General features: G+C 42.1%; 1 protein-coding gene across 2 annotated transcripts in view; it reads left to right on the forward strand.

Annotated features, from left to right (window-relative positions):
• The window catches only part of RNF150 (ring finger protein 150), a 124,968-nt gene that overhangs the window by 49,349 nt on the left and 51,169 nt on the right, over positions 1 to 24,450 (forward strand). For both annotated transcript variants that reach the window (XM_075035944.1, XM_075035935.1), the window contains exon 2: positions 21,167 to 21,417. In XM_075035944.1, coding sequence (XP_074892045.1) covers positions 21,167 to 21,417 — 251 coding nt within the window. The remainder of the gene's footprint in view (positions 1 to 21,166; positions 21,418 to 24,450) is intronic.

The raw sequence follows: 24,450 nt of genomic DNA on the forward strand, positions 1-24,450 counted from the left end.
GGTGGTCCACCATCTCCTCTCCATTCCATTTCCAGACGATGGCAAACAGCGGTGGCTGGAGCAGCCCAGGTTCTTGAATCTTCTATTTGTCCTCTCTGAGCTTGCTTTTTTCCCCATGTTATTTTTTGGGTCTGCCCGATGTATGCCTCTTGACTCCTGCCGCAACCCTTAGCCCTATTGTAAATGTAACCCCTTCACTCTTCTTTGATTATCGTAGGTAATCCGTCTCTGTTTCTAAGTCAGCATCTGTCATTCTGAAGGGTTCAACATGGTGAGACACCTTGCAGAGTGCCACATGGTATCCAGCCCCAGCCCCCATTCCCTCCGATTCAGCAAGCTGCTCTGACAACCCCACTGAAACAAAGCACCCGTTTGGCCCTATGTGCTTCAGGCACCAATTTTATTTTCATTTTGAAGCCCAGCATCAGTCTACCTTGGCCCAAGACACAGGACTGCAAAAGTCTTCCTCCTTTGCAGTTCCAGCTTTCTGCCTCTTTTGGATCAGTTTCTCCAGTTCCTTCTAATTAGACTTCCTCCAGTAAAATGGGTAAGGTTTTGCCATCGGAGCACTCAGCTAATATTGTATGCCAAACAAAGACATTTTGAAGATTAACTATCTGCATGTCATGACTATGTAAATACTTATTATTTGCCTGTGTAACAGGGTCTTTTAAGTGGTGAGTTTTGACAGCTACAATTCAATGTTACCGTTTCTTTCTAAAAATGAAGAAAATACAGGATAGCAAGAGCAGAAATGATACTTTTTAATGTAAACATGTTGGTTTTAGGGAGCTAATGAATGAAGCAACTACTGAAAGATGTAAAAAGCATTGTATTAGTGACTAGAAATGTGAAGAGTCATGTATAATTCAAATCCCCCAGGAAGAGTTCACATAATGCACAGGAACTGTTGAGCAGTTTAATAAACAAGAAAACTGAAAAGGGCAGCATTTGCTGTAATCCAGACATCTTGTTAATGCATACAGGTATGTGCAGCCAAGTGAAGAACACTGTATTTAACACTGAAGTGTATCTGAGTGAGAAACAAGACAGGGAATTGATAATACCACAGTGGTTAAGCACATTAGAGTAATACAGCAGTCCTTTATTCCTAAAACGCAAGAAAAAATTTATCAAACCTCTGAAACCTTTTGGTATTCACTTACCCAGTCAGGAGTAGCAATACAAGAATTTCTAAACTGAATGTCTGAACTCGCTGCACTCCAGCAGTATTATGTGCTAGTAACTACAGAAGTCATTACCAATATACAACCTGGCAGCATTTGGCTTATTTTCAACTAGCATTGTAGATATCACGTAATAGTGATCTGAGAGTTTCAGTTCCTTCTGTGGTAACTCCTTCCCAGGATCTTGACAAAACAGAGAGCTCTGAAAAGTTCACATTGTACTCAAAGCTCCAGTGAACCAAACTTTGCTCCAAGTTAGAGAGTAATGTCATTGATCCATGGAGGTCACTTTGCATCAATAGGCCCAGATGTTACTTTTTTTCACAGCTAAATCTGAAATGGGAATCACCATCCCAGCAAAAGCCACTGATGTAGGTCTTCAACGTGATAGCTGAACTGCTTTCTTTTTTGAAGGGTGGCGTTTTTGGTAGCACTCTCAGTCAAGCTTAACGTAGCTGCTGTCACCAACTTGCATAGGCTACAGCTTCCAGTCCGAAGCAGGGTTCCCTGCCTTGGGATGACTGCTCTGCCCGGTTTCTCTTGGGCTAGGTGAAAGTCAGCTTTTGTTTGTCTTTTTGTGCTCTGCTTTGTGCTGTCTAATCCACCTGGCATAGGAGAACTGATCTAAAAGCTGCCCACAATATTTCCTACTAGAACAAAGTCTGAAGGAATCAGACTGAAGAGAACCTTCAATTTTTGCATGCATTCTTTTTTTTGTGTGTGTATTTCTGGATGGCTGTGTACATCCACACATATGGGGAATGAAAATATAATGGACTGACATAGATTTCAAACCTCTAGGTCTCACTGTGGTAATTGCCTCATGACGTCCCTTTTGGATCCTTGACAAAGCCTGTCTTTTTACCAGCAGGCACTTCTGCTATGACCTCTGATTATGGATATAAAAAAAAGTATTCCATTCTTGGTCTTTCTCTCACTTCTTGTAAACAAATAGGTGTTGACTAGCGTGGTCATTATTCCCCGAGGGCTTTCTGTAACCACTTTTCAAATAAGTCTGTACTGAGATGAACAGCTTTGTGGTTCAGGGCAGCCTTCGGTGTGTGGAGATCGAGTTCCTTGGTCTCCCACAGATTTTGTTTAATGACAGTGGGTGAATTGCTTTGGAGGGAATTCATCCTTTTTTTTTTTTAATCAAAGTTATCTAAAAGTGAGGCCACTAATCTGAATTAGTCAGGTGGGCTCCATTTATTGTTGATGAGGAGGGCAAGGCACCTGCAGAGGGTGAATCTCTCATCTTTTGTGACTGTAGGAAGAGCCTCAAGGTAGCTAACTTGTTACCGACTGAGGTGAGGTGACATTAACTCCATGTTATGATTTTAAATAAGACCACTCATTGATTTTGATGGGAGCACACCTGAGCACCCTTTTATTTCCTTTTCTGGACACTGACTCATCCAACCTGAGGCATCCCATGTTTAGAGTGTTAGGTTTAACTTTTCTCTGTTTTTTTTTGGTCTTTCCTCTAATATTTAGATTGCCATATTCAGGTTTTGAGATGAAACTCACAAACAACTGATCTACAGAAGTGTCTCAGGCAGAATGCATTGTTCCTATGGGTTTTTTTCCCTACCTTTTTTTTTTTTCTTTTTCTTTTTGGCAAGTACATTTCTACTAAATATTTTTAGGAACTACCATGATGCCTGTAAGTGATACAAACTAGTAACTGAGAGAATCATGTAAAAATAGCATTGGAAGGGACCTCAAAAAGTCATTTAGGCCATCTCTCTACACTTTAAGGAAGAAGCAACTGTTCTTATGGGGCACAAAGGTTTAGTTTGCATCTTTATTAACCTGAGTGCTTTTACTCACTGGTGCCCTTTCTGTACTGGCTTAAATGTTTTTCACAATGCACCAGGATTTTAAAGAAGGCACATCTTTTATTAAGCTAGGTGCATTTTACTATATTTTGTTTGTAGATGGGATAAATACTGTCTGAAATGGCTGTGCCATATGCGTGGGACTCCCATCTTGTATTGTTAGTAACCTGACAGTGCTTCATAGAGCAAAGCAGTAGTCTGTCTGCAGGGAGGAAAGAAGGTCTAAAAGAATTCACTAACCCAGAATCTTTGTTGATATACTTTGTTTGCCTCTCAGTGCTGTGTTGAAAGAACATTAAAAAATTACCACTGAAAGTCTGGATAAGAGAGGAATTTCATTCAATTTAGGACCTTTTTTTATTATTTCTCTTTTGGCTCCTGGAAGTGACTGTCCAGGTTTCAGTGTCTAGAGTATATTTTTAGCATAGAAGACTTTTATGCGTTGACTTTTAATGTACCAATCTTTGAGATTGCCAGGCTCACCTTCTGGGGAAATTTAATATCATTGGAGCGTCACATAAAGTGTGTTGCTTTTTGACTAATTCCTTTAAAGTCTTTGGTATTTCCATCTTTTATTTCTGAAGTTCCTTTATTTCACGTCATAAATACCACTGAACTTGCTGAATTGCTACCCACGAATTGCTTCAAGACTGGGTGAGCAGAAACAAAAAGGGAAGTGAGAGAGGATTTATTCAAACTTTACATTAACATGAGCAAGTAGTACTTTGAGGCACTACCCTAAATACTATGAACCCCGAAACATTTACAAGAATTACGGAACTGACGTGCTAATTTAACGCCATCCTGAACCTAAGCAGAATTGGAAAAATTAGCAAGAAAGAGCGAAGTTTAACAGTGCTGCCATCTCATGACACACAGATTTAAACACCCGAGCCCACAGACAGCAGCGTTATCGTTATAAAATGTGTGTATAATACAGTAACTGTGCATTAAAAAAATCCATATTGGTGTATTCTCAGAATTACCATCCTGTGGGCTCTCGGGAAATGGGGTTTGCTTTCCATGAGCTTTGGCAGGCGCAGCTTTGACGGAAAGTGGCCATGCGCTCCTTGGTTTCTGCTGCCCTTGCCTTGCGTCGCTGCTTGCACCAGTGGTACCCCATCGCTTCTGTGCTCTGTGCTCCCATGCCTCCTGCAGGCGCTGAATGATGCCATAAAAGCCGTAGAACCATATTTTTGAGCCTTTTACGTTAACTGTCGGACTAACACCAAGTTTTTTTGCAGAGGATTATTGCAGACTTTGTTTTACATTTCCAGATAAAGTATGGAAGAAACACTTCTATTCTTTGAGAATCTTGTATCTCCTCACATACTACGTGAGGACTAGGTGGTTCCTCCATGTGGTAGTGACTCTTCTCGCAAAACCAGGCTAATCCCTGGGTAGTAGATAGGAGTGATACAGTAATTGCCTGATCAGTCCAGAGTACCTCCCCATGGGGCAGGAAATACTGTTTTATTTCTTGCGTTTGTTTCCAGCCTTCCCTTAGTAAATGTCCTGAGAGCCTCTGAATAAAGGTAATTCCAGGAGAAATGTACTAAAAGCGTTTGCAAACTAAAATGCTTGAAATAAAATTGTTGGCTGATACTTTCACTGAAGATTACTCTTAGCTGCCCTGGTGTTATAAATAGTGGTTTTAAGAAACACAAGATTGTCTTTGCCCAATGTAGCATATACCAACAGAAATATGCAGTTGTGTGTATATCCTGCACATGGTAGTGGTCGGAGATAACTTGATTTGAATTGTGTGTTTTCTTAAGTCTGCATTTCCAGTGAGAACACTTAAAAGGCTAAGCAGCATTGCATGTAAGCATAAAGAAGATTAATTTCTCTGTATCATGCAATTATGAAGCATAAAGCTCTATAGGATTTGATAATGGTGACATAAAAATAATGGTGTCTTTAAAGAAATACAGAGATGATGTATCTGAAAGGCACATCAGAGCTATAACCCTTTTCTTCTCATCATGCCCACATGTTTTTGACAGTGGAAGAAGGATGCAGTGAGCAGATGAAGAGGGATATCTTTGTCTGCAGGGGGAACGCTCTTCAGTAATTATAACTCCTTTTAAGTAACTCCTTGGAAATAACATCTCTGAAAGGAGATTGTAGAGTTGCTTTAGCCAGGGCATATATCTGGCAGTGATTCATTCAGACACTGTTTAAAATGGCTTTCCATGAAGTCTGCAGTTCTACTTTGTTGACAATGACAGCACGTAAAATGCGAGGACGTACTGTAGCATTTTAAGAAAATGTTTTGCCCTTACACCTGCCAGGACATTTGGGGCCCTGTTCCCTTTCTCCAGGATGTCTGTAACTTCCATATATAATCAATAGGAATTGCTCATATCCTGTCCTAGGAAAATAAGGCCTGTGAGCTAGTCTTTTAAAACCTGTTGTCTAAAGAGCAGTGTATAAATACCACCAGGTTTTTCAGTGGTGGTAGATGTTTTTCTTTCTCTTATGTAGACCTTACATACTAAAGGTCTGGTTCTGCATCATTTTAAGCCAGTGGGGGATTTAACTTTCGTTTCATTGTGGGGAAAACTGGCCTTACAGAGAAAAGGCGTGTGACTTGAATGGAAGCACATACCTTTCCTCCCTGGTTGTAAGGTGGAACAACAAGGTTTAGAAGACATTTGCTTTTCATATATTATAAATGTGTTATTGAGGTGTTTATATTCCTGTCATAACAAGGTGTGCATTGTAAAGATTTTTAAAAGAAGCTGCATATCCAAACTCCACATAGATTTAATAATTGTAAGGTCCCAGAGCATAGTTGTTTCTCTGTATTGCATTAGAAAGCATTCCAGCGACTTTCTCCATGTGAAATCAGGAGAGATAAACAGTGTACCTCTACAGAAGTATAAATATTTTTCTCCAAGACATTTAGACTTTGACATGCTGTTGAGGGTTGTTTTTCTTTTTTTTCTGCTGTGAGAAGGCCTGCATATTCAAAACATTTTCAGGCTTGATGTGTAGTTTTAGCTAAGGGTGGGTGTATCTTGCAGAGCTTGAGGTTTGGTTACCACTGCCAACTATTTCTGGGTTCACACGGTTCATTCGTCTAGTTGAAGCCTGAAAAAACACTTCTCCTGTGTTTCATTTGTAGAGGTTTTCCTCTTTTCAGTTTGTTTTTGTTTGTTCTGTTTCTTGCTTTGAATTAGGATTTCTGCTCTGTGCTCGAGTTGGAACATGACCTTATGAAAGATCATGTGTGTTTTGTAATGTGCAGCTCGTGGTGCCTCTCTGGGTCTCACTCCTGGAGCCAAGGTTGGCCAGCTCAATAATAAATATTGAGGAATTCTTTAGTGAAATTGTTGCATGTGAACAGCAGTGTCTGGCGATCTTGAACTTCCCATCAAATAATCTCATTTCAGCACTCGGGTTACTTTAAACCCAAATGCAAATAGGAGTTATGGTTGCCACGGCAGGTATTGGTGACTGTACCGAATAAACACATGCACGTACACCTCCTTGCTGAACGCTGGTTTGGATTTCTGTCCACATGGAAAGAAACACAGTATACTAAGTTCATATTTTGTCCCACTTTGTTCTCCTAATAGCTGAGTGCATTTGAAATTAGATCAGATAAGTTTACCATCCCTAAGTTTCAAGGCTTCTGAGAAGCTGGGATGAAAATCTAAGAAATCGTGGAGTGATTTTTACCTTTTTTCTAATCTGGTCTGTTTACTACAGATAATCAAGTTTCGGTCAGTTTCTCCTGCACTGCCTGAATAGGTTCTTAAGCTCAAATTACATACAATGCCCCCCCAAAACCTTTTTTTTTCCCCTGTCTAATCATCCTCACAGTTTAATAAATTTGTGATTTATTTGTGATTTATTTCTGATTCAAAAAGACTATCTTAAAAGACTCCAGCTATTGATTCTAGCTATGCCTTTTTCCAGGGAGCCAAAGGCCCTCTTACTAACCATTATTTTCCCTCATTCAGAGCATGTGTACACATATATATGTAGATATAGATATATATGTGTATAATCAAGTCATCTCCTGGTCCTGTTTTCAATAAACCAAGCTCCTGGCATTCTTTAGGTCTCTCCGAAACACTTTCTCTGCAGCCGTGAGCAGTTGCGTTATTCTGCTGTTCCTCTCAGTTGCTCTTTGCTTCTGCTCACTGTTTCCTGTTTATAAATCCCAGGATTGTACTTTTTTTTGCCACAAGGTTACCCTTGAACTCCATCCTGATGTGGCACTTTTTTTTTTTTTTTTTTTTTGATTGGCTATCCTGCCAGAATAGCTGCTTTCAAGTTTTCAGTCTCTGTTTTTTCTGGTTTTTTGGGTGTATTTGGTTGGGTTTTTCTCTTTTCTTTTTTTCGTCTTATTTGTTTGCCCAGTCTGGCTTCCTGGTTCCTAGAAACACTACCTCACTTGTAGGCCTGCGTTAGGAAATCTGTATTGCCGCGGGGAGCCAGATGATCCCTGGCAACCCTCTCCTGCCACTCAGTCTGCTTTGTCACACTATTTCATATAAGAAACAGGCTCTATTGTGGTATATCGTTGGCCTGGGTTTTCCTCAGGAACATTACTGGGTATGTGTTGAGAGTTACGCAAAGTAAATGTAAGAACTGATGTATCAGAAGATATTCCTTATTCTGCGTTGAGTCATTAGTCAGCTGGATTGCTCTCTCCTGTGCTTTAGTGGAGCCAGAAAGTGGGACTTGCAGACTAGAGCATGGGGAAAGCATGGGAAAAGTTGGGGAAACCAGAGCTGCGCTGCCGGCTCTGCTATTGATTTTTCTATGTGACTTGCGCACCTTGCCGCACTCTCAGCTGATAATATTTACCCACTACATTACAGCGACTGGAGAGAGAAGATGATGGTGTTACAGCTGGAGAAAATAACATCCAACCTTTCAGTGGGATCAGAAGCAATCGTTTCTAGACAGGGTCAAATGCAGAAAAGCAGAATCCATGGTGCTAGCCAGGTTAGTTCAACTTGCTGGTACTGCTAAAGACTGGTATAGAGAGAGCTCAGTGGCTGTGATGGTAAAGAGAGAATCTTAGCTGCTTCCACACATTCTTTTGCTATGTGAGTCAGGGGTCAGGGTGGTTATTTATGTAGACTGAACAGTAGCAGACAAGGTTAAATCATCCCTGCCCTAGACTATGGAGCTGACAGTTGAATCAGTCAGTCAGAGGAATATTAGCTAACACCAAGATAGCTCACTTGGGAAAAAAAAGCCCTAAACAGAACAAAACAAAAACCTAGCAGTCTACTTAACCAAACCTTCCGCTGCCCCAAACCAGCTTTTTTAGGTGGCTTGTTCTCAATTTTGTCTCAATTGTTCTTAAAAAAAGACAGAATAACAGAAATAGAGACATAATTATCATATAAACCAAAGTGTTACTGACCTTTGTCTTTTGAAAACCTTGACACCATAGTTAAAAAGGAGTTCGTTGCCTCCCAGACCTTTTCCATGACATACAAAGAGGCCCTGAGAGTTTTATTTTACTCTGAAAGCTCTCACATTCTCTGAAGTTGATGTTCTTAAAAATAATTTTAACCTGGTTTGCATTGGTGTAGGTAACTTAACTCTATCAGTTTGAAATCCAATTTTAGTTAAGCTTATGTCTGTTCATAGTGTAGGAAAGACCTAACATTTATCTTCTGCTTGCTTGATTTTATTTTTTCTCATTAGACGTTTTAAGTATTGTTTACCCTAAGGAATTGTGGGGACAGCTGGAGAATTGCAAAACTAACAGTGTTAGAGACTAATGAAATAAAACTTGATTTCTTGAGAAAGGAGGTAAATTTTATTATCTGAATAATACATTTTTGCCCTGATTTTTGTCTGATTTATACTAGTTTTACCTTTTTGATTTCAGTATGTGGAATAGGTCCCCAGTTTTAGGTGGCTTTTAACCACACTATCTGAAAATGAAGGCCAAAGATTCAGCAGCTCTGCCTCACTGTCAGGATGGAAGGTTTCCCTGACAAGGTTCGTGAGCAAACAAGATCTCTCCAGCAAAAACAAGAGAGACTTTATTGGTCCTGTTTATGTCTGAGGTAAAAAGAAGTAAGGCATGTCCCCCTCTATTTTGAGGTGCCTTCTTGATTTTTATTTCTTTATTTAATTCAGGAAGTCAGTGGCATTTGGGGTTTTGAATAGCTCATAAACAGACAGAGGCTACAAATGTCCATCCCCCCCAGTTGGTGTATGGCCTTGACGGGGCTGAGGGCAGTGAAGAAACCTTCTGCAGTTGGGTTGGGTGACGTTTCGAGGGAAGCAGCTGACACTGCGCTGCATGGTTCCACTCCTTCCCTGCCTCCGCTCCTCTTGCCTCAGCGTGCAGAGGGTGACTTCTTTCCCGTTCCCCCTGGGCATGGGAGACGTGCGGTGCCGGGTGCCCGCCTCGCTGGCGGGCAGAAGGTTGCTTTGCAGGCAACATGGGAGGACCCAGCAGAGTCCAACATGCTGCTGGATCCATTGGAGGGTGTGTTTTTTCCAGGAGCTGGGAAGGTGTAAAGAGAAGGGTTACTTGAACTGAAAAATGATGACATTTCAGTATTTCTTTGTAGTTTGGGGAATGATTTTGTTATCGCTGATTAAAAACAAATGACAGCTAATTCTACATGAAAGCTAGACTGCCACTTTTGCCGGAGGTAGAAAGACTTGTGGCATCAGTCATCCATGTGATGCTAAGGTGAGGTGAAAAGAAGAAGGTTCAGGCTTGTGGCTACAACTTATGCTGAGCATAATCACTGGAGGCTTTTTACTTCCTGGGAAAGTCTTTAAGATGGCAGCAACTAGAAAAAGTGTTGGCAAATGTGCCATTATTAATCAAACCTATCCATCCCCTATATGGGAAAGTATGTTCAAAGGTATGGAATGGCTTCCATATGAGGAATGGCTGAGTAAGACGGGGATCGTTCAACTTGGAAAAGCAAGGACTAAGGGCACATATTGTAGAGGTCTACAAAACTCCCATAAAAATCTAACGGCACTGAGGGATGTTCAGCAATTTTGGAGGGTTGGGCAGTGAGTCGGTGATACTTTGCCTCAGATTTGGCTTGTTTCATTCTGCTGACGTGTTCCTAGCCCTGTGCCTGAGATTTGGCTCATTTGTCCTTTTTTTTTTTAACATTTATTTTCACTGTTTTCTTTCTTTTTGCTCCATTTTAATTCATTGTTCTTATCAGTTCTTTTTAATACCATCCCCCTGCACAGAGTGATAAAAGCAGTTAGTGGTTTTGCACCTCTGGGGAAGTTTTATCTGAGTGAGGAAAAAGGAAATCCCCTGAAGTAATTTTACAAAGTTCCCAGACTGCTGCTCCAAACCCATTTCTTGCCCAGCTAATTCAGGGTCACTTGAACTGGAACATGCCCAGCAACGTTGCTTAAAACCACACCAGATGTGCTGTGCTGTTTTCTAACTCTTTACTCTTTCAGTCATCTGTGCTTTTTAAATCGCAGACTGCTCTGGCCCACACGGAGCCACCAGAGTTGTAATATATGGCTTCAACCAGAGTTGTCTTTATCTCGGTTTGGGGATTTTTCTCTGTTGGATTTGTAGGCAAGGGTGTCCGAGTCCTGCTTCTGTGAAGCTTCATCTTCTCTGGAGAAAAAAACGGGTGCCCTGTAAGGCTGCTCTGACTGGCAGGTTTGACGGTGCAGGAGGAAGATGTGCGCAGCCGTGCCCCCCCCAAGCAGCAGCCAGTGTCGCCACGTCCCCTTTCCTTTCCTCCAGCCTGCAGCCCGTGGTGCCCAGTCCTTGGGTCAACGTGAAAGAGGGGGTTTTAGGGAAGCCAAGGCAGCCTCGAGCTGTCCCTGCGTAATAACTTGGGTGCCGAGGTGGAAGAACTTCAGCGGGAGCTCTGCTGTAACTGGTGGGCTGACCTGCTGCGCCTAGGAGGTGCTGGGAGAGAGGTGGGGAAGGGGCAGGAGAAATCAAGGGTCAGAGCTCTGCGGTGCCCTGGGGACCCTCACCAGCCCCCGGGTGCTGCAGCGCCTTTGAAGCTGCTCGGACTTGCGCTAGGAATTGATGTAGTCCCAGTCGTGGGGACCGGTGATGAGAACCGGTGATTAAGAAACCCTCATCTGGTCCCCATCTATTTCCTTTAATGAATAGTTTTCAGCCAGAGTTGTAGATGAAGCCTCTGGGGTTTAAGAGGTATTTTCAGCTGTGTTAAAAGTGTTTGAAACATCATTTTAGAACTCAGGCATTTCAGTTGAAATGAGATTTTTGCATACGTGTCTTTCTCTCCCTCTCTTTTTTTCCTTTTTTAATGGCTTAGAAAGTTCCTAATAATACCTTACTCACCAGGGTCAAATGTTGTTTATTTTGCATACGGCACTAATATTTTTTTAACACTTTCTCTGACGTTATGAGTAAATGAGCAGGATTTGTCACTACATCAGAAAAAAATCACTGATTCTGTCTCTAAATTTAGATTAAAAGCTGTAATTGATCTTCATAATAATGGCTACATTTTTTCTGTGTATAGTCTCATGCTTACTTCCCAATTTTCTGTGTGTTTTCAATATTCTTTGTGCGTGAAGTCTGCCAAACACAAACAGCACATAACTCTATTAGCATGCCATAATTCCATGTAGGTTATTTAATTATGCAAACAGCTTCAGTTACTTCCAGTGTCGTTGATTTGTTTCCCTCGTTTTATCTTTACGTCGTCCATGCATCTTTGCGCACCTGTAGGTTGCATTTCTACCAAATGTGTTCATGTATTGTCACGGTGTGGGATTAAAGTTTGGAAGGAGGGATTCCAGGTCCCTGCGGCAGTTAGCTGTGCTAGAGGTGGCTGGCCTGGTGTCTGCAGTGGGGAGCTGTGCTCCTTGCCAGGTTCCACCAACTCGCTCCGCTCCCGGCCACCGGCATTTCCCCGTGCGGGGTGTTGCGGGATCAGCCGCAAACGGCGAGGGCTGCTGCCTTCCTAAAGCGCTCGAGTATGATCAGCCGGCTGGTTTTACGCCATATTCTGGGCAAGCATCCTGATTCACCCAAATGCAGGCTTACCTGGGGAGGGATCCACAGTTTGAAGGGAGGAGGGTTTAAAGCAGGGGTACAGTGACAAACTCCCCATGCAGGGAGCGGACAACGACAGCATCTACCGGCTCTTGCCGAATTGCCCTGCTAGCAGAGGGAAAGGCACTTTGGGCAGGCAGGGCTGTGCTGAACCCTGCCCTGTTTCCAAGGAAGACTTGAGCAACTCCAGCCGTTCTGCTTATTCATCCTGCCTGTTGGGAGGAGTATCGGTGCTGCTTTCCTGTTGGGGATAAGGCTGGCGTTCAGATGCTCTGCCCTTATCCTTTAAGAATCTTTATCAAGTTGTTCAACACACTTGCTCTAGTTTCCCCATTTGTAAATGAAAATGTATTTATACCTGTTTTAAGAGCTCCAGGCACAGTAACTAGCATGTGTTTGCATTGTACTCTACCCTGACTCCGTAAGATGCTATTTAAGACATATTTTCTTTTGGCACAATTCCACTGAAGATAGCAAAGCAGCTTCTGCTTTAGACAGTGGGTGTGTTTTGCCACAACTCTGAAAAGGTTGTGTTTTACTAATGAATTAACCCCATAGCATATTTTGCGATGAGTTGGAGCGTATCCTAGCTGTAAGGCCTGCATGAAGGAGTCTGTCTGGCCACCTTGTACATGAAAAAAATCATAAAGCATTGCAGTGCAAATTCCAGAACAGAGAACTTATAACAAGTGGCATATGCCATTAACAGTGTATATTGTTTAGAAACCAAGGGAGATTTCTAGAGAGGTCTTCAGTACAAATGATTAGCAGTTATAATGAAGTACTATCTTGGTTAAGATAACAGTCTCCAAAATTTGTGCCTTGGGTTGGGTTGGTGTCTGAGAAAACCTCTCGGAGAACCAACTGTTTTCTGTAATTAAGTATGAATAAATAACACCACGTTGGTTCATTAGCATTGGTTAGTTCAGCAGACCGATGAGCTGACACTGTGGGAACCAAGCCCAGGAAAAATGCAGCTATGGTGCTGAATTTGATTTTGTGAGTTTTGTAGCCTTTTACTTCTTTTTCCTTTGCTGCAGTTTCTGCATAAAATCAGAGGAAGTCAATATATTCTGAGCTCTTACAAGCTTGGCAAAATCAGCATTGATTACAAAAACATGAACAGAAATTTCTTTGTCCCTAAACACTAATAAACAGTGGCTGAGACTGCTTTTCACGGGAAAGATCACAGCCAGAAGCATCTTGCCTCTCCTGGTTTTAGCATCGCAAGAAATGAACCGAGAACAGCTCTGCTGGAGGTTATTGTTGTTCACTTCGGGGACCGAATAGAAAACTTTTGTATCCGTTACTTAAGTACTGTAGCTGGTCATTAACATCAGTAGGTCTTTTTTCTTTACAGGTCACTTAATTATCCTACTAGATATTTGTGATTCTGCAGTGCAAAATGTTTTGTGACAATAAGGTTGTCTAAGAAAAGAAAAAAAGTAGTTCGTGTAAAAGAGTTTCCTTCTTTTACAAATGGGAAAAGTGCTGTAGGGAAAAGGTGTTGCTCCTCTCTCCATGGTTGCTGCATTTGCCTTTTAAGGAAACCTGATTTACAGCTAAATGTTTTGGAAGATGGGCAAAGGACCAAGGCGAGTGCTAACGGTGCCAAGGAGAAGCGGGAAATGAGGGAGAGGATAAGTTGAAGGAAATATCTCTCTGCTTTTAAACAGAGAAGGAAAACAAATTGGAAACGTGGGCAGGGGATGTTGAAAGCACCTATGTCATTGCAAAGCAAGGAGCCTAGAGTAAAAAAGAAAAAAGATGATATGGTGAAAACTCGTGTTCTGATAACTTCAGTAGCTTGATATCCATAAAACCAGGGCTACGTGCTGCTGTGCTGTCTTTGCTTCTGGCCTTCCCCGAGGTTTTTTTTTCTCCTCTCAGGCTGGGCACCCTAGAAGGGGGTTAGCTCTGCCTAACTGGTGTGTCTCAGTTTTAGCAGCAGGGACAGAGAATGTTCATGCTCCTGCTTTCCTTTCCCAGCTGGCAGCTCTCCCCCTCCACCCAGGAGGGTGCGAGGGCAGAGGGGGGCTGCTGCGTGGGGGGCACCTCGGGGCAGGCACTGCCTGCGAGCCCCACAAGCGGGTAGGCGAAGACTTCTGCATCCCGTGGCAGCTGGACAGTTGATGCTCACGTATGTGGTACCCTCCTGCCTCCACGTCAGAAACACACCTTTCTGCCTCGGGTCAAGCCCTAACTGGGGCTGTGAGAAGCAAGAAGCACCAGCTCTCTCAGCCCCAGTCCTTTCTTGTTCATCACCGGTCGCAGAAACAGGTATGGTTTCCCCACGCCAGCTCAGAGAGGGACTTTTTGGCATAATCGGACCTCTGACTTTGGCCCTGTTTCTTCGCTGTCACGACTTGACTTAATCTTTCTTCTCTCCAGGGCAGATACAGCTTTCGGTTCCCAGTTAAGGTAAAAGCAAGTCTATGGTCTGAGACCAAAGGTCCATCTGTCCCAGCATCGTGTGTCTCGTAATGGTGAACAGCAGCTGCTTGAGGAAGAGTACAAGCGCGGGGTGAATGCTCAGTCCTGCCTTCCCAGCTTCCAGCAGTTTGTGGTCCCTGCCTGTCTTTTGTACTCCGTGGCTCTCTGATGTTTTGACCAAGATTCTGTCTTTTAACCCCTTATTTTCTCATGGGATGTCCTTGCTATTTTATTCAGAGCTGCCTTTTTTGCTTACAAGTCTTTGGTGAGGAACCTCGCTGAATAACTTTGGACAACCAGATCTGTAGTTGCCCGTATCTGTTATGAAACCTCATTAGAAATTGGTGTCCTTTCTAGTCCTCTGGCATCGCGACAGTTTATGCAAGAGATTATAGAAGACAGTTTGTAGTCATTTCACCTGTGATATATGATGTATTGACTATGTATTACTGTTACTTACTATAGATTGCCTTTCTCTTTGCCAGTTCTTTCTGTAGTCTCATTTACTGATACTTAAATTTGAGACCAATGCCACGAATGGCCCATAAAGGAGAGTTCCTGCAGGGAACAGTCCTTTCACCCAGTTTGATTTCCTACCGGTAATGCTTCCCAGTTGGCCTACGTAAGAGTTTAGGATGTTGTTTAAACAATATTACGCTGCTGCTTCTCTGAAATGGCTGAAGCTCATCAGCTTTTCTAAAATACTGCTTTGGTTTCCAAAAGTAATTTGTGAGTTCACCAAAATGTAATTTAAGCCTATGTTTACTTTTAAAGGAGAAAAATAGGTAACAGCTGATATTCTCGACAATTTATAATTACACCATACAGAACAGAAGAACTGAGGTTGAACTCTTATTGGATGGTCTTAAAGTCTTGGAACCCTTGTTGCAACTATGAAAATATTAGAACAATTTACATGGCATTAAAATTCAATTGCAATGCCATCCAATTAACCTATATACCATTTCCCATGTAATTTCATTGTAAAGAAACCAAACACGACTATAGAGCAATAGTATTTGCAAAGAGAACAAGGTCTGTAGCACAAGGTAGTATCTTCTAATAGCCCAACAGACCATTGTTGGTTATAGCTTAGACAATCACAACTACAGTACCATCACCGTAGATTCCTTTTCATTCTCCTTGGTACTAATTTTTTAGCTGTGCTGCCGTTCTGGAGGAAAAAAAAAACCAATAGTATTCTTTAAAAAATCATGTCTGTGCTTTGCTCCAAATTTGCTTCAAAATGTTACACATCATCCAGACCATACCATAAAAATCCATTCACATGGACGCAGGCAGCAGCAGGAGCTACGGCAGGAAAGCGCTCACACGGTTGGCAGCACAGTAAGTCCTTGTGCAGGGCGAGCGCTGCTGAGCTCGCACAAAGCGCCACGGCCGAATTGGCTCACGCTGCGTGGGGCTGGCAGGACCCACAGACCACGGGCTGAGCCCGGGGAGGGTGCTCCGGAGCTGGGCACGGGCAGGCCGTCGAATCGTTTAGATCTGCGTTTTGGTTTGCTTTTTCCCCGATAGCTGCTAGTTACTGAAATTGATTCCTAAAAATGAAATTATTTCTTCAAGAAGTAAAGGAGGAGTTGCTTAGGTTTGTTGCACCCTCCTGCGAGGTTTCTATTCCTGGGCTCTGAGCGGGACTGAGCGCTGTCTTTTTCATCAGGGCCATTTCTGAACTCTGGAATAGTGTCTGAGTTTTCAGTTACAAAATCTGTAAAAGGAAATACTTTAGTACTTTATTTTGATGTACAATGTAGGAGAAATCCTTATTTACATCTTGATAGGATACCTTGGAGAAGACTCTATATGCCTCCCAAATCAGAATTCTATTCAAACAATTCAATTAGCTATTTCTCTGACTGACTTCTGGCAGTTGCCAAGCATGAAGAATTAAACCGTCTCTCCTATGATGTGTCAGAAACGTACCACTTCTTAGAGCCTCCATCAAAGATTGACAAAGCATTAAAGCAGCAGCCCGCCACTGCTCGGCCTGACTGCTAATGAGGAGAACAGAGGACCATTTTCAGTATCACCCCTGAAGCTCACAGAGCAGAATCAAGAAATATCGCAGGTTTGTCAGCACACCCTGTGGCCAAGGTGGAGAATTTACATACGACTGGCCGTAGAATCTGTTCATTTCTTCTACAAAAGCCACTGCTACAGAACTGAAGTCTTTCTTTTCCTCTATCACCAGTGAATAGATTGTTACACTTGAAAAAGTTTGCAATTTCACATTAAAGCATCCTGGCTGAAATGTATTTCCATAGCCAAGTACCATGTGGAGGAGGAAGGTTTGGAAAGGGTATTCCAGGTCTTCTTCCAAAGCGCGCATCTTGCCGTTGACAATACTCTCTGACTTCATCGCTGCTTTTGCAACTCCGTCATCCGCCGCCTCGTGTAGGTGTCGGAGGGTGGCTGGTGCCTGCTGCCGACTCGCTCTCCGTCTCCCCTTGCTCCATGGTTCCTCCTGCTGTTAACAGTTTGTTAGGAGATGTGACAAGGGTGAGGAGAGCCCGGGATTTGCTGTATCAAGAGCTATTCATTCCAGAGCAACTCTCTGTAAGTGAACAAAGTAACCACAGCTTGGTGCGGCTGACGTGCCATCGATGGATTAGCCACGGGGCTACATGTTTGGGCCAGTGAGTGGGAAACGAGCTGAGCCTCTCCACAGCTCTCCAGCACGGCAATTCTGGAGCCGGCAATGCCCGGACCTGTCCAACACCCACCGATAACCATGCCAATGGCCCTCCCGCATAATGCCGTGGGATGCAGAACCCTCAGAAGCAGAATTAGCTCATTTTCTCCACCCAGAAATATTTGATTAGGTGAATACACTTCAGCAAGTTAAAGTGACTTAAATCATCCCAAATGCCTGTAAGTTCTACCTTACTTTTTTCATTATTGGCTCACAAGGAGAGAGTGCTGATATGTTAAATATTTCCTAAGACAAAAAAGAAGAAAAAAATCCATTCACTGCAGCCTGAATACCTTTGATTTATGAATCTCTGATTCATCCTGACAGCTACTTAAAAATTCATGTCAAACTCCGCGTTAATCTTGGCCAGAAAAAGAAAAGAAATGTTAGGTAACAAGAGTGCCACAAAATGCAGTTACCATTGTGGGTGTGTTTAATGAAAGGCATTGTTAGCATTTGACTCACCAGAGAAACATCAGTACCTATTATCAGATACTTTCTCTTTTTTGAAATCTGTTGAAGAATCGTGTCCTTGGGCATAGAAATGTGTCTCTAACATTGATGTCTCATTACATTATTTCCCTTCTTTAATTTGTATAGCTTTCATGTATGTCGGAGCTTCTCGTGTGTCATTAGATACTGAAACTGAGATATCCAGACATTTTGTTGTATAAGGGAGGAAAGGGAAATAAATCACTTGCTTCTTTTTTTTTCTTCCCAATAGTGAGAATATTTGAGAATAAAAACTTAGCTTAATGACTTGATTGATCAAATAGCATTCTCTATAGTGCCTTGGAGAAATTATCATAAACTCAATAAAATGTTTAAAAAGAAATTCCTGATTATTATTTGTTGCTGATTTGGTTATTATTTTCCAAGAATGCTTCATTACAAATGGTAATGTTTCCCAAGAAAATAACCAGATAGCCTGAAATTTGAATATATTAAGGATTTGAATAAATAAAAGCAGCTGCTTTCCTCTTGCAATAGCCACGTCTTCTATTCTGCATTTCTAAATGCAATTTTACTTAGCATATATCCATGGCAATTTACTTAGTATCTTGGGTTTTTTAAAGTATCTTAAAAAGCCCTAGGCCCAAGGTGGCAGTAGACCATCCTGGCAGGGAGATGCAAGGAGGAGAGAGCAGAGAAGGGAGGAATGTGGCTGCACTCCTATTCAAAACCAGTTATGTTTCCACCGTGAATTGAAGCCAGAAAGCTGCCCTGTAGCTTAATCAGAAAGGGCAGGTGACGAAAAACAGGAATGAGGTTAAATTTATGCAGGAGATCACAATTTTTTTCTCCTTCTTTTTCATTACGTTACTATTAAAGAAAGATAAGACATTACTGTGGGGTGCTTGTTTTGTTATTACAAAAATATTAATTTCATAGCTGAACAATTGAATGTGATTCTTTATTTGCAACATGTCATATCTAGCCAATGCCTGTTATTTACAGCTCTCCAGAAATATACTAAGCTATATTCAGCTGAATTACACATAACTAAACATGTTGTTAAAGAAATGTAAGATTCAAGATAATTAAACAGTTAAAGATATTACCTGTATTTTCTACTGAAAACGTTTTTGTCTGTATCTCCCATTTTTATAGGCTTTCAGGTAACATCATTCATACAGTGTCCAAGATTGTACTAAAGATGATGTTAGAGGTCCGTACTGGACAAGTGAGTGGGTCAGAATGGTGGCTTTTGAGAGGAGTTGATGAAATTCATTTCAGTATTTCTGGCTGTGGGATTTTTCACTATGGGTTCTTTTCGGCAATGTGTGAGGTGGTTGCTTTGTTTTTGTTGCAGAGTGATTTATAAATCTTTTTTTCCTTTAAAGAAAAGGAAAAGAACAAAGGCAGGCATGTGGACAGCCAAGCACTGCTCCAGAAAATTTGTCTTACCGACTGCAGGAGAAATTACTGGCGTGGCACCAGTGCCCTTCTCAGCCACTTTGAGACTTGGCAAATTCTCCCTAGGCTCTTGGGGTAATGTTTGCATTAGCCTTTCGTAATAAACAGGTATCAGAAGAGTTTGCTGCTGAAGGTGGGCTCTTACTAGCCAAATAAAGAGAAATAGCTGAAAATTATTAATGCTTTGTGGAAGATTATCAGCAGAAAGGTTAAATTTCCTATCATGGACATCTAAAATGCTTGACTCAGCCAAACTATTGATTTCCCCCTATTCGCTAATGGGCCTGTTCATAATCAGGCGAGTGTTATCATGGAAAGTCTCACGAGAGGAAGAGTGGTGGTGTTTGCACTTCTACTCCAAGACTTGAGAGAGGAGGGTTCAGTTCCCAGCTTTGCAGCAGATTTCGTGTGTGAGTAGCAACAGTCTGTCACAGCTATTTCAGTACCTCCAATTGATCCAGGCACCCAGCAGAATTTGATAAAGTTTCCACCATGGTTAGCATTTTCCATTGAATGCCACCCACCTGTCTGCTTTACTATATCCAAAATCCTGCTAGACACCTCCTGGTCTTTAGCATCTAAATACCTTTGAAAACCTGCTTTATACCTCCATGGGGTTTTTGGTGGAGAAATGTGTGAGCCGGACCATGGAGACCAGGGCACAGTGCTGCACCAGTGAAGCTCAGGTTGGATATCAGCTTGGAGGGGGATGCTGTTGGAAACATAAATTGCCCTCCCATGTCTCCGTTCGTGGCCGAACGATCCCTTCCCACCTCCACGAATGTCTCAAGGCAGGCAGCACTTTATCCTCCTGCCGCAGTCAAAATACAGGTAGCCGTGGTGTTAACAACATGCTGGCTGATTTCATGGGATTCCAGCTGCAATTCTGAAACCACACACCAGCATTGTCTCTCTGACTTCAGCCACCCCCAGTTTGTGCCTTTTTTTCTAAATGCCAGTTCGTGTCATTTCATAGGATGTTGCATCTAGCGTGTTTCTATGTTAAAATACACCTGTTTGTCCTTAGCCGCTTAGTGCAATTCAGGATTTGATTATTGCAGAACATAGCTTAGGTGTAAGAATTGTCTACGTGCTTGTTTTGTGAAGCGGAAGAACAGAACATCCCTAGCATTAAACCATAAAGCAGTGATAGTTTATTTATAAGCATATGGAGATATAGATATATAAATATATATATGGGTCAACGGAGGGCCTGTTTCATAGGGTTGTGGCTTCAGAAAGGTTGACAAGGCTGTAGAAAGTCCCTGCCCCATCCCATTAGCGGACACCCCTTTGCCACCTTGGCTGTGCTGACTGGCGTCCTTGCGGGGCCACGCTGTAGAGTGCGTCGGGGGCCGATCTGGGCTGCAGTAGCGTGGGGTTTTTTTGTGGAATAAAACAGTGCTCTTGACTTTAGACTTGCATCAGTTGGTGAGCCCAGGTCCCAGACGTCTGCATGGGCTCAGGCCATGGGCAGCGAGTGAGCTGCGAACGTGTCAAGCTGCTCTGGTCCCTGCAGCCTTCTCCCGTTGCCAGCCCCGGGCGAGGGCAGCGATGCTTTGGTGCCTTCGGGCTATGAAACCACGCGGGGATCTGTGCATCGCAAGCGTTTCTGGTCTGAACGCGGGGTTTGGAGAGGCTTCGCTGACAGACTCATGACCCGGCAAAATGGGCTATGATTAATGTATACGGAGTGCTGGACAGAAGGATGCTGGCTGCAGCATGCCTCCCTTTCTGCAGTGCTTACAGCAATATCGTCTAGATAAGCCTCAGTAGTGCCGGAAATCTGTGTTTATGTCAACCCGTGGAACACATTTTCCGTATCTCACCGAAATTAGGTTATAGAAACACAGTGTGTAACTGGTTCCAGTTGAAACCTTTACCAGATCCATCTGACTTACCTCTTGGTGAAAACAGCAGGAGAAAGGGGAGCTTTTTCGTTACTGTTTTGTCCCCCCCCACCTTTTTGGGGGTGTCTTGCCACATCCTCTTGTCATTTTATTATGTGGCAATCACTTGTTTTACTTAAGGCTTCTTTTCTCTCTCTCCTGTCTGACAGGCCTAGAAGATGTTGTAGCAATAATGATTCCTGAACCCAAAGGAAGAGAGATAGTGAGCCTCCTGGAGAGGAACATTACTGTGATGATGTACATAACCATCGGGACACGCAACTTGCAGAAGTACGTCAGCCGGACCTCTGTGGTGTTCGTCTCCATCTCCTTCATTGTGCTGATGATCATCTCGCTGGCGTGGCTGGTCTTCTATTACATCCAGCGGTTCCGCTACGCAAATGCCAGAGACAGAAATCAGGTGAGTGGTGCTGGGATGGCTGTTTGTGTTACCAAGAAATCACCGTGGGATTCAGCTTAGTAAAAGTTGAGGAAATTGTGAATGTGTGTTAAAAATGACAAACCAAAACAAAAGACAAGGAAGTGAAAATGATGGGGATATAATAACATCTGTCTTTGGGAAAAGCCAAGACTTCTGTCAATATAGATGGTATCCAGGAAAAAAGAAATTAATAAATATGGTGTATATATATTACAGGGTTTTTCTCCCATGCAAAACACACAAGAAATAGACACAAAGTTAATAATGTTTATTAGTGAAAAGATTGCCTTGGTACATATAGCCAAGCGACATAGAAATGTGTATCACTAACGACCCTTGAGATCAAAATGATGACTGAAATATAGTGAGGTATGTGAATGTCTGTGTGTGAAACAAGGGTTCACGATAAGTGAAGAAAGAAAAAAAGAACAGAAAGTGTTTTCATTTTAATACTTCTTTAGAAGGGACTTGGGCTTGAAAGGCAAACATGTCCCTGTTCGTTTGACAATGATCACTGAATATGTAAGTGCTGTAGTGATAGCCGCCAATATTATTAAACCATTGCTTTTGGTTTTGGCATCTTGTTCAAGCCCCCTGAAAGAGATCCAAAACCTATAGAGCTGGAGAGAAGTCAGCAGCAGTGGGAATAAGCCTTAGGTCCTGAGGCCGCCTGGATTTATAAAGCACTGTGCGTCTTTATGGTAGTTCAGCAATGAATAATAATAGCAATGATAATAATAAATTTAATCTTTTCTTGTCTGGATGCAACTATCTCAGCATCAGCAGAACTGTGAAGCTGAGGCTTCTACATTTCATTTTAATGGTACAGTAGGAAACGTTATCAATGTATGAAATCTGAGGAGATAACCATTTTACTGCAGGGGAAAAAAAATGCACTGTAATTCAGAGATGTTTCTGGACCCTTAATAAATTACTGTCGGGGCAGGGAGAGGGTTGCCTTGCTTGCTCTGCAGAAAAAGTAAGACTGAGAGCGTTAATAATCATCTTGTAGAGAAAAGTACTGCCACATACTCCATAACGTATACTTAATGTATAGGGATCCCTCACCCTCCCCCACTGAAATTCAGGCATCCTCTGAGATAGAGAGCAGCTGCTCTGTATTTACAGACAGAGAGAATATATTTTCCTTTCAAATATACAGTATGAAATTTTGGATAGCAAGAATGAGACTATCCCAGCTGGAATTTGAACATCACTGGCAGCAGATTCCCTGTGACGGCTGTGATAATTTTTAGATGCTTTGGCTGCAAAAGCACATGTGTGCCTAATTTATGTATGTGGGTACCATAAGTATGCTTTCAATCAAGTAATTATACAGGCAGATTAGCAGTGTAAATAGACATACATAAACATGAAACCCAGCAAAATAAGAAGCTCATTCAGGTAATATGCTATAGTTTGGAACTGATAGGTTTATATGTTCAAGCAGATTTCCTTTTCAGTATTTTCTTTCCAAAGTTTGAACAAGACTAACGTGTGCACAAGCAGTTGTCCTGTGCAGAGGTTTTAATAACTTTGTTATTATACTAGTTCTATTCTTCAGAAGAGTAAGAAAGTATGCCTCTTAAGTAATTATTTATTATTAATTTTTTGCCGAAGCTGTAATAATGATATGGGGCAAACTAGAATTTTTTCATGTACTTTCTTCATCCAGTTTTGCCTGACATCTCCTCTCATCTCTTTATTAGCATTTTTCATATGAAAAATGGTAGCGATATACAGACAAAGCTCAACCATTTGTGTTAATGAGTTGCTGTGGTTTGGTTTTCTTCTTTTAGTCCTGGCAATGGAATATAATGATGTGGGTAGTTCAGAAGAGCCCATCTTGCTTTTGCCCTTTCCATGAGGGTTCCTCTCCATTCCCCCTGAAGTTCTGCTTGTTTGTTTTTTTCTTTGACACATTTTCTTGTAGCACAAGGGTGGGATCACAAAGTTCTATGTTAAAATCTTGGATATTCAGATATATACAAGAAAAATTGTTTGTGTTGCTTTGCTGGAGCAAGATTCTTTTGTCATCGCGCTCAAAAGCTTTTGGCATTATAACTTGCATTTGTCTTGTATGAAGGTATTGTGTTTACTTGGAAAGCCTTGCATGTGTTGTAAGCACCTTCATTGCTGGCCAACTTTAGGAAAGACGCTTCCTTCTATCTGTATTTGATGTACTCAGGCTAAAGTTTATCCAAATATTGACATGTTTGGATAAACAGAGCATCAGATGAAGGGGGAGCCAGCTGGCCTATTCAGAGAAAGTTGTGCTATCAGTTCCTACCCCGCAATGCGATAAAATCTAACTGTGCAAACTGACTGCCCTGTTCTGAAAGTGTGAAAAACTGTGACTCTTCTGTTAGACTTCAGTTAAAATTTAAAAAAAAAAAAAAAAAAATTAAAAAGCTTAAATTCATTTTGACATCCGAATGATTTAAAACTCCACAGTTTTAAAACAAGGGCTTGTGCAGGCCTATGTTTTTGGTGTCAAATAAGAACCTATGCCTACCTCTTTGTTAACCTCTGTCATGCATGCCCTTCCCAGGTTTGGCCGATGCTGGAGTTGCTAGCAGGAGCAGTTCAGCCTCCTCTAGATTGGTGGTCTTGGCACTGTGCTGAGGGAATGGGACAATGTGGCTGACTGCAAAATAGGATTGGCAGAAAAAGCCATTGTCTCCAAGCAGGAGGGGTGTTGCACTGTTACATCAAAGCAAGATTTCTGAATGTTTTTCCTTGGTCGCTTCAAGTCTCCCTAAGTCATCTTCCATTTTGACTCTTCCAAGCTGACCCATTGCAACTGTGTCTTCCTTTCATGAAAAATATGTCAAATCTCATAACCACTTTTGCCTCCTTGTCCTTTTTTATATGGTGACCCACCTTTCCAGGTCTGCTTCCCTTCTTGCACACAGCATAAGTTGCTGATCAAGTAGTAAACCCGAAAGGAACTGACGTAATTATCCATCAAGAAAGCAATGAGCCCAGCTAGTGAGAGAGGCAGCTAGAAAG

The sequence above is a fragment of the Buteo buteo genome, chromosome 1, assembly GCF_964188355.1.
Source record: "Buteo buteo chromosome 1, bButBut1.hap1.1, whole genome shotgun sequence".
Classification (NCBI taxonomy): domain Eukaryota; kingdom Metazoa; phylum Chordata; class Aves; order Accipitriformes; family Accipitridae; genus Buteo; species Buteo buteo.